At 33.2% G+C, this 10,993-nt stretch overlaps 1 protein-coding gene across 2 annotated transcripts; it reads left to right on the plus strand.

Annotated features, from left to right (window-relative positions):
* The first annotated feature begins 967 nt into the window (after window positions 1-967).
* Window positions 968-10,454, plus strand: LOC141452389 (uncharacterized). 2 transcript variants are annotated; one of them, XM_074124476.1, is made up of 3 exons: window positions 968-1,024; window positions 6,809-7,374; window positions 10,026-10,454. In XM_074124476.1, exons 1-3 carry the CDS (start codon window positions 1,010-1,012, stop codon window positions 10,213-10,215), a joined length of 771 nt encoding a protein of 256 aa, XP_073980577.1. In that variant the 5' UTR covers window positions 968-1,009; the 3' UTR covers window positions 10,216-10,454. The 2 variants fall into 2 exon arrangements, with proteins under 2 accessions (XP_073980577.1, XP_073980578.1); XM_074124477.1 differs by lacking the exon at window positions 968-1,024 and adding an exon at window positions 1,614-1,874.
* The last annotated feature ends 539 nt before the right edge of the window (window positions 10,455-10,993 follow it).

Raw genomic sequence — 10,993 nt, forward strand, 5'->3', positions numbered from 1 at the left:
TATGTTTAGAATATAAAAACCCATAGTTTCATTAAAATATTTTTAAATTATTTCGCTTGAATTCTTGCCGTTCCTCTCCTAAAACTAGTCACACTGATACCAAGGAGTATTGTTTTGCAAAATTAGTACTGTGAGAAAATTTTTTAATGATGTAAACCACACTAATATTAAGAAAAGGAAATTCTTCTGCGGATCAATGCACACTTTAATAGTCACAACTTGTTTATAAAATGGGTGTGGAACAAAGGAGAGGATAAAAACTTCTTGAGAGAAACATCCTCAGCCTCATCAGAATTATCTCTTGTCCCGATGATAGGTAGTGTTGACTGAAATAGAAGAACCATTCTGAAACCGGCAATACAGTATACTGAAAAGACTTCTGGCGCAATGAAATCAAATATTTTACGCACTTAAATTAAAAGTTTTTAAATAATAATTTCGTCACAACTTGGGAGTAAAAGTTTATTAGACATTAATAAAGTTAAAGAATAGGAATTGATGTTGCCCGTAATGTGGATAAATCACTTCTTAAGGGATCTTGGCGACCCTGCTTGTATGCACCAGCTATACAATACAAACAACACTTACACTGACCTTCCAAGCACACTCAATAAACCATAATAGAGCCTGCAAAGATGGTTAAGCGAGCCACTATTTGGGTTTACCGAACCCATACACAAATTCCAGCTGACATCTCATTCACATTTACTTCACACTTACACATTTAACATTCTACAGACAGCAGCTACAAAAACCGTTAAATTAGCAAGCCACAGTAGAAGTCAATGTTTGTGGGTAATTACCATTCCGTTTATAATCTAGGAATTTGTGTCATATATTTATTGAATTCTAATTATATCCAACCATCATAATGGTATTTAAAGGCTGAGTTGAATAAATTTAAAATCGCGATATGATAAAGAATCGATTTTGAAGCTGGAGAAAGACTTCTATAAAAGAGGGCAGAACTACTCAATCAGTCGTCAGTGTGTTAGCAGATGATAGTAAAATGACATCAGCTATTGTAAGTAATTGAAATATGAAAAGTACCATTTTTTTTTTAATAAGTTAAGTTTTTGTTAGAAGTTAAACATTTTACGATATATCTTTTATAGAAAAAGAAAAAAAAAATGTGATACGTGTTTTTCGACATTACGCTTTTTCACGCAGTTAACGATTAGATAACAGTTATAATTAGGGAACGGATTCGTATGTATTTACATATTTTTCTAGGCAATTTACAGACGTTTTTCAACTAGAAGTATTCATACTGACACTTTTTAAGCCGTTTGTGTCTACTTTTATTTCACATATTTCCACATATTTGGATGTTATCGCATATTTATACATATTTGATTAAAATAAATAAATATTTCTACATATTTAATCAAAATATGTACATATTTTTCATTTTGGGCATATTTCATAATTGGGAGGTGGTTGACAGGAACTGTGAACCACAGACTGTAGGGCTGTGAATCACAGTGGGTACAATGGTTATTGTAATTTACACAGAATGCTGCTAAACAGTGACGGGCACTTGTTAGTTCTTTGAAGTTGTCTGTTCTTTCAGCTCGTTCGTTGAAGTGTCCGATTCATTTCGTTCGGTCACTTAGTGTATTCTTTTTTGGGTGAAATGCCACGAACATCGGCCTCAAACAAACAACTTGTTGCTAAATATCTTCGCGAGTTTCCAGCAGAACTTTTTCGAAGTGATGGAGACATTTTGTACTGCACAGCTTGTGACAAGCGCGTTTCTTGCTCTCAACGTTCCCAAGTCACCCAACATATTGCCACCGGATCGCACATAGAGAATAAAAACAGAAAGAAAGAGAGGACGTCCTATCAAGCCTTCATTACATCTCCATCATCAAGTAAGTCCACTCTGAGTACAGATCTGTGTCGGGCTTTGGTTAGAGCAGATATCCCTTTCCACAAACTTAAAAACTGGTAGAAGTACTGAGCAAGAACAAAGGGTGGGAGACCATCTGTCAGATTTCTGATATTATCAGTGGAACAGAAGTCACCTCAGAACATCGTGTACCCTTTACAACCAACGAGATAACTTCTTTCAGCAAGGCACCTATAACATCTGTAGATGTTGAACGATCTTTTAGTCGTTACAAGTCCATCTTACGCCCAGATCTCGTCACTTTACGATCCAACATTTGAAATTTCATGTGGTTGCAAACCATTTCGAAGAGTGAAGTTTTCAAAATTGAAAATTTAACACATCTTTTTATAAATAGTAAAAATGTTCTTTGTTGTATAAATAATTATAACTTGCCCCCCCCCCCCCAAAAAAATCCATTTTCATAAACAAAAATGTCCATTTTACTTAAATATTCCAGAAAATATTTTAAGAAAATCACATATTTTCCACATAATTGACGAAAATAAATGCATATTTTAATTAAATATTTGGCATTTTTAAATACATAAAAATCCGTTCCTTAGTTATAATATAGAAGTGAAGGGTTTTATGGATGAGAAAATAAAAGCTTTCTTATAATATGTACCATAAAATGTATCTGCTCTGTAGAATATGGATTTTTTTTAAATAGAAAATTGCAATTCTAAAAAAACAAAATTAATGGATTGTTCGTTTACAATAGTAGATAACCTTGGACCTGCCTGTTGTCTGCATTCAAATTCTTTAATCTAAAAATTGGACTTAAAATTCTATAAGATTAGATTCCGTTGGGATTGGTCATTCAGCCTATACCATTGCGACCCAGGTGATCTGATAGCACAACTCTAGAGCACTCCTCCCGTCTTGAAAGTTTGGAGAACAACTTCTTATTAAAGCTTGCAGTAAGAGTATTTCTCCAAGTCCTTTTACAAATTGTAAAAAATACTCAGTACATATAGTGCCATTGCTTTTTGTTGTTGACAAACTTGAAATAGCTATCAGCTGTCAGGCAATGCATGTGTTTGCTCGGTTGCTGGGTCTGTCTTCAAGAAACCAACTTTTGTCCGAATAACCTCCCGACCTTGTTAGAATACTATCGATCATAATTAGGCTAATGGCTAATAATGAACTTTTTCGCTTACCTATAACCTGACATTTTCAACCAACCATTGCTACAATTTAGACTGCTCAATACCAGTTTGAACTGAATATTATGTTACACTCCATATACGTACAAATATTCTTAAGATTGTCCCACACTTGTCTTGAATGAACTTCCAAGGACCATCAGAGCTATCTGGTTTCTGACCCTAGAACTGATTATCCTCATATCATATCAGCAGCATAAAGGTTACTAAACATCAATACTTACATTCAAATGGTATAATTTTAAGGAGCATAGCCATCACAGGACACCTAAAAGAAGAAGAAGGAAACTCTAAGGGCAGCACACCTTATTTTACGTTAATTTTATATTAATTACTTGATTTTTTGTTTGCGTTTATTGCGCTACAATCAGCTCGTTAGCGCTATAAGTAACAATGATACAATAGAGCAATAAATGATAAGTAACGAATGGAGAAGTTACCCAGTGGTAACACTCCCAAATATTGAATGGTTAGTCGCTGTCTTTACTTGAGAGGAGATCACGAGGCCACTGTCTTTTAAGGCGTCTTGTCGGGTTGTCAGGAAGAGTTCTAGAAGAAAGATTTTTAGCTAGAGGATTTATATGAGATTGCAGGTTGAAGTGGAGTTTTCTGTATCGTGTTTTCAGCGACTTGTGTGATAAAAGGAATGTTAGGTTGGAGACATAAAAAGGAGCGTTTACAATAGTTCGAAGTATTTTAGATTGTAGAGATTGAATCCTTTGGCGATTGGAGCGTTTGGTTGAACCCCACAGCTCTATTCCATACGCCCAGATGGGTTTTAAAATAGAAGTATAAATTAGTCTTTTGTTGTCCAGAGAGAGTTTTGATCTGTCGTCTAAGAGTCTTTTAAGTAGTCGATAGCGTCTGTTCAGTTCTGTTCTTTTCTTTTAAGTCTAGTGTGCGGGTTTCAAGAAAGAATTACTTGATAAAAAGTAATAATTAAAAGCTCATTAATAAAACTGTTTAGAAACCGCCAAATATCTTGTTATTCTCTTCAGTTGAACTTTCATTCTTGCATCTAATGGCAGGTAATAAATAATAGACGCTTTTAATAGTTGATATCATTGCTAATAAGAATGGGATTTCTAATTATTGACTTTAAGGTAGGGGAATTTATCTTTAAGAGTGTTGATGATCGCGGATATCCAACATTCTATTAAAAATAACGTTTAGTGAAAGGCATTTTATAGTTGTTGTTGTTAGAACACTAGGAATTGAGAGTTTACTATCTTTTCCTTTATATAAATAAATACAATCTAGCTTCTCGACAAATTTATTATCACACAAAATAGTTAATAAGAGAAATGAATAAATGGAAGAATGTTATTATAAGGTTTCTTTTTTACTATTGGCTGAAAATGTTCTATCAATGTTCAGTATTACAGGGTTTAGGTGAATACCTTTTATAATATCCTTCCCTCATTCTAGAAACTTAATGTCCTTGCAGAGCATCTACACTTTAAAAATAAAGTTTTACTAAACTCCAAAACAGTAAATATTTTAATACATATTGGCCAAAGTCCGTTCATTACATCTGATTACATCTAACTAGATTAACTTTGCTCCGAAGCTGCGCCGCCGATCTTTACAACATTAAGAGAGCAGATGGGAACAAAAGTTTTTAAAATTAGTATTTTCAAGGAAGTCGTTTAATATAAATTAAATTTTTATAATTTTATTATCAAAACTTTAAAATTAAAAAAAAAAAAATTGGTTATTGGTTATGTAGAAGATGATTATTTGATGCAGTTTTTTGATTATTTCTTTCTTTTTGCTTTAATTTATTTATTTATTTATATTTTTGATTTGTTGATGGATAACTTTTTTCTTTTCTTTTTTGTAGTTGGAAATTTTTGTTTTAATTTTTTATTTTAATATATAAATGTATTTTTTGTATACAAGATATAGTACAATGATATTTTGACAGTGATATCCTTCGTCTTACCGTCCAATTAGTTTATTACCTGTACTAGGAAAAATTTTCGAAAAACTTCTTCTCAAACAAATCCTTCCTATCCTCGAAAACTCTAATGTGATCCCAGATCATCAGTTTGGATTTAGACGTAACCACTCTACTATTCAGCAATGTCATCGAGTAGTGGACATAATTGCATCCTCTCTTGAAAAGAAAGAATGTTGTTCAGGGGCTTTCCTTGATGTACAGCAGGCCTTCGATAGAGTATGGCACACTGGCCTCTTGTGGAAGCTTAAAAATATTTTACCTGCCACGTTTTATTTAATCATAAAATCTTACTTGTCCGACAGATACTTCAGAGTGCAAATAGGATCTTCTTTCTCCCCACTTAAACATATCGACGCTGGAGTTCCACAGGGCAGCATTCTGGGTCCTATTCTCTACTCCATTTACACTTCAGACATACCAACAGATACTAACACTACACTTCTCACATACGCAGATGACACCGCCTTACTGTCCACTAATCATGATCCTGTACTTGCTCACAGAAATCTGCAGTCACATCTCTCCTCCTTAGAACAGTGGTTCAAGAGATGGGCTATTAAACTTAATGAAACCAAGTCTCAAAATATCACCTTCACTCTTCGTCGCATTATTCTTCCTCCAGTCATCTATAACCTAACACCTCTACCAATAGTGAACGTTGCCCGCTACCTTGGGCTTTACTTAGACCGCAGGCTTTCTTGGAACCCCCACACTAGACTTAAAAGAACAGAACTGAACAGATGCTATCGACTACTTAAAAGACTCTTAGACGACAGATCAAAACTCTCTCTGGACAACAAAAGACTAATTTATACATCTATTTTAAAACCCATCTGGGCGTATGGAATAGAGCTGTGGGGTTCAACCAAACGCTCCAATCTTTAAAGGATTCAATCTTTACTATCTAAAATTCTTCGAACTATTGTAAACGCTCCATTTTATGTCTCAACCTGACTATACACACTGACCTTAACATTCTTTTTGTCACACAAGTTGCTAAAACAAGATACAGAAAACTCCAATACAACCTGCAATCTCATATAAATCCTCTAGCTAAAAATCTTTCTTCTAGAACTCTTCCTGACAACCCGACAAGACGCCTTAAGAGACAGTGGCCTCGTGATCTCCTCTCAAGTGAAGAGAGCGACTAATAGCCTATTTTGGAGTGTTACCGCTGGGTAACTTCTCCACTCGTATTCTTCTGTTATTGTTGATACTGTTATCACTGTTACTTATAGCGCCAACGCGCTGATTGTAGCAAAAATAAACGCAAAAAAAAAAATATATATAAATGTATTTTTTGTATACAAGATATACAATGATATTTTGACAATGATATTTTTGTATAGATATTCATCAGATAGTTGCATTTTTATTTCTTTAACTTAATATAATTTAAAATAACTCTGGACGATCTCCAAACTATGTATATAAGGCAATTGCCTTAAAACTAATAAAGATTGATTGAATATAAATTAAAGAATTAGGAAGTTCTCTATTCAAAAGTCTTAAATTGTTGCCTTAAATGTAAGTGTAGAGAGAGACCGAAACATAACGAAATCGAAATTTTGACATCGAATTGATTAATCTCCTCTGATGTTGGATTAAAATTAGTCAAAAACAAGAAAAAATGGCAAACGTTTTGAGTATTTCCTAAAATTGGTCAGGGATACTATTAACATGAGTGCTATCAGCGATGAAATCAAAGATCTTTGTACTGTTTTTTGAGAAAATTGAATTAAAAAAAATCATATAAACTGACATTTAAGTAAACATTTTTTCCAGACTATAATGCTGCTGATTGGCTGCTTGGAGCATGTACTTAGCCAAAACAACACGACTGAAAACACTAAGTTATTAAGCGAAAAAGTATTTCCTCCGTCGATATCTTTGTTGCCACTTCCATTGCAGCTGGTTCCAGCTGGTTTAAGCAGACTGAGCCGAGCAACCAAACATGGCTCTCTTACAGGCAGCCAACGATCGCCACCATGGTCTGAAACTTGGCCAATGTCAGTACTGGAGATAATTTCTTCTGCGGAGACACCAGAAACTGATACTCTAACAGTGCCGCTTGCAACCAATCCTACAGAGCAACCGGTGCTGCCTCCAGTTCCTCCACCTCCGCAACCACCACCACCGCCTCCAGTACCTTATCCGAACCACGTCAGTGTTATTGGACAAAATCCAGAGGCCACAATGCAATCACTTCCCACACCGGCTCCTAAACCACCTAGTAGACCTTCTAGACCAAATTATAGGCAACAAGTTCCTGCAATATATGAGTATAAGCCGAACAAGGAACTTCTACATCATGTAAATCTGCGAGATGAACAAGGCGGTTATCTCATTGAGTAAGTAGATATATAATTCAATTATAGATGATTTGATTTTGTACTTGACTTTCAACAGATTTCTTTATTTTCGTCAATGAAAGAACGGTAGATTGTTCGGTCATAGGAATACCAAAATCTGGATTACTTACACTTCTTTTAACATACGCCTACCAAGTCTGGATTAAAGCTAGCAACTGGTTGACGAAAAGATTACAGATTTTTCAAAAAGAATTCGACATTCAACGCTTTCACACACATGACCAAGCTAACAGACAACTTCTTCACCCTTCACGCACTTCCATCTCGTTACCATTTCGGCGAGCCTACAGCTTCAAGAAGACTGAAGCCAAGATTCTATCAGGTCTTGAAGTACTGAACTCCATTTGGAATAAATAACAATATGTGAAAAACTATTAGTGAGTTGGCCCATAAAACACTAAGAAAAGTCACCAGATTTTGTTTTCTTTGGTAGAATTACGTCGACCGATTACTAGTAATGAATTCTCACTTTCTGGAGAATAATTCTTCCACTCCTAAATGATCGAGATTGGATTCAGGGGTCCTTAATAACATCAAAAAGTCGTCAATTGTCCACTATTAGTTTCAAAAATCCATGGGCGACTCTCAATTAATATTGATTGTCTTTTCCTGTGGTTTCTTTGCGATGCTTCATTAGATGCTCCTACAGGATACCTTTTCTTTCATTGATTTGCAATAGTTACAATAGTCCATTGCAATAGTTATGAAATAATTGTGTCAACTATTTCTTCCATATGCTTGGTAAACAAGCATAAATCTTAAACCCCAGCTTCCATTTAAATTATTCAACCAGCAAGGAGTATTCAACTCATTGAATGCCGGAGCTATCTCTTGATTGTTTTACTGACTAAGAACTCAGTCAATGAAAGATGTTTTTTGATGAGCGGATTCAAGTATTTAGGACTCCTAATTTATTTATTTTTTTAAATTATTTTCTAAAACCAGCGGCTAACAACATTTCCACTGTGATTAATTTATTATTTTAAACGAAAGTTAGGAGATAAAAGTTTTTTACCTACCTTTCTCTACTAATAAAGTAGCAGCATAGATAGCCACCATGATATTGCAACCTTCATTATCAAATAACTTTAAATCAAGAAATAAATTACTATAGTAGATTTGCGTATCATGCTTTGAGAGATTTAATCAAAAAATTACTGGAAAATAACAAAGTTAATTCGTAACATATTAATATTGCTACAATTTTATAACTCTTGTATTCTATAAAAATGTAATTTATAATTTATTAGTATTTACTAAAAGAAAAGTTTAAGATAAATTCTAAATTTATGTTCCATTTTAACAACATCCGGGATTCAAAGTAAAGTAATTATGTAAGAATTAAATTTATATTACTTTATAAACCAATCGATGGTTTCTGTCTAAATGATGCATTATATCATCTAAACATTTTGGTACCGGCATCAAGACGTAATTATTGTAAGGGGGAAAAATAAATGTTTTGTAATAATTCTGCATGGTTAAATTTTAAATTAATGGATATTAGAAATTATATCTCTGAATATTTGGCATTTTAAAATGTTTAATCCACATAACTGAACAGTTTTTTTTTTTTTTAAAAAAAGTTAAAATTAAAGATGGCATAATAATTAGGAATGAAATAGCTCTTGTCCATATAAATATATATTTAATTTAAGGTGCGTAAATATTTGAGAGGATTGGCGCCGGGAGCTTTTACCAGCACCCTGCCGGCCTCCAGGTCCTCTCACCGGACAGTGTGCTGTAAGAAGCGTAAATCTAAAGGCCTATTTATTATCAGGATACCTATATTTTATTCAAAATTTAAAGATGCCTAATAGTTATTCCTAATAGCAGATATTCTGTAGTTCATCCGTGGACGTTATAAGACTCTCCTGGAAAAGACTATTCAAACTAATCAATTGTACTACACGCTTGTTTCCTTAAAAAGAAAATCCTTCATAGATTCGGTAGCACTTCTTCAATCTATTGAGAGATAAAATTATACAACAAAAACCTGCAAATTAAGGTAATGTCTCTTTTTATCAGGAGGACTTTACGCGCTATTTTCGATCAGATATTCAGCATTAAGGGGTAGATAAGTTAGTTTGTTATACAATTAATTAACTTAATTTTGCTCTAACTTCTCATTTATTGTAGCCTAACCAACTTGTTTAAAGAGAGCATTCTAAGTTTTTATTTTCGTATTTATTTGGATACGCTGACATTCAAATAATAAATTCTTGTCTTTTAAGCCACTGCTGGAACCTTATAATTAGGAGAGATGTTGCGTAGAAGCGTTTTCAGTAGGTATACATTAAATGTTTAACCAAAGCCTTCTTTCTAAAAGAATTAGTTCAATTTAAACTAGTTACCTTCTCCAAGAATATCTCAAATTCTAATTTCTCATTCACAGCTTTCATCAATATCACAATATTTTGATGTTCAAGAAAACTGAGACCTTAAAGAATGACAATGTCTATACCACTCAAAGATATTCAGAAAACAACCATAACTAGCGTTATACTATCGTGTAATCAACAGACAAATCTTACTGTGTAACAGAAATAAATATTTAACAAAATGATTCAAATATAATTTAATATAAACTGTATTTTATTGTGTATTAATTAAAACACCTAATGTTTCAGTTTTCTAACGGGGAACTCAGTCTACAGAATGGAAAAAGGATATTTCAAAGATGATCCAAAAGATGAAAATCATAAAATTCACGTTAAAACTGGTGCATATGGCTTCACATCACCAGATGGTGTGAAATTTCGTGTAGATTTTATTGCAGATGAAAATGGCTTCAGAGCATATGAATCCATACCGAGCTAATGATTTTTAGATTTTAGAACAGTGTGGTTGGGTTAGGTCCGCAGTGCAACGTAATATAATGATTCTATCGGTCACAGCACTTATATTTGTCCTTATTTCTGACTAGTTTTGAATTTTTATTCAATATCTAATGTTAGTTTAACTTCCATGGAAAACATTTCTAACACACATTGCACTTGAATATTTAATGTGAGGGAAGTTAAAAGGTGTCTATGAATGAAAACAAGGATTTTACAGCAGCTGGGTATTTAGTTATTTTTCCCAACATCTCTGAACTAGAACTTAGAAAAAATTTAAAAGAATACAAATGATAAAAAGGTAGAATTATCTGGTTCTCTGCAACATATATAAGTATCTCTGTAAATGATGAATAACAATCCGAAATGGTCAAATAAAAAAAGAAAAACATGCAATGACTGATAAAATCAGCTATAGAAAACAGAAAGTTTAAGTTTATTTAAAGTTTAACGATATAATTATAATATAAAATATATCCATCAAGAATGTTTTGATTCAATGTATTTTAGAGATTTCATTTCTTGCTAGGGCTACAACCTTCTTTAAAGCCCATTATCTAGTTGTAAGTTTGATTTGTAAACTTGCTGATTTGATTTTTAATATAAAATAGCATAATTTTTATTTACTTGATAATTAATATTTGACATTCATTTAATAGTTGAAGAAAATAGCCAGATCAAAATTTAAAAGAGATTAACAGCTGAACATTGGTAACCGAATTGATATTGAAATAATTTCAGAGAGGATTGTACGTGTGGAT

Source organism: Rhodnius prolixus, unplaced genomic scaffold (assembly GCF_049639745.1).
Source record: "Rhodnius prolixus isolate KJV_2025 unplaced genomic scaffold, Rpr scaffold_3, whole genome shotgun sequence".
NCBI lineage: Eukaryota > Metazoa > Arthropoda > Insecta > Hemiptera > Reduviidae > Rhodnius > Rhodnius prolixus.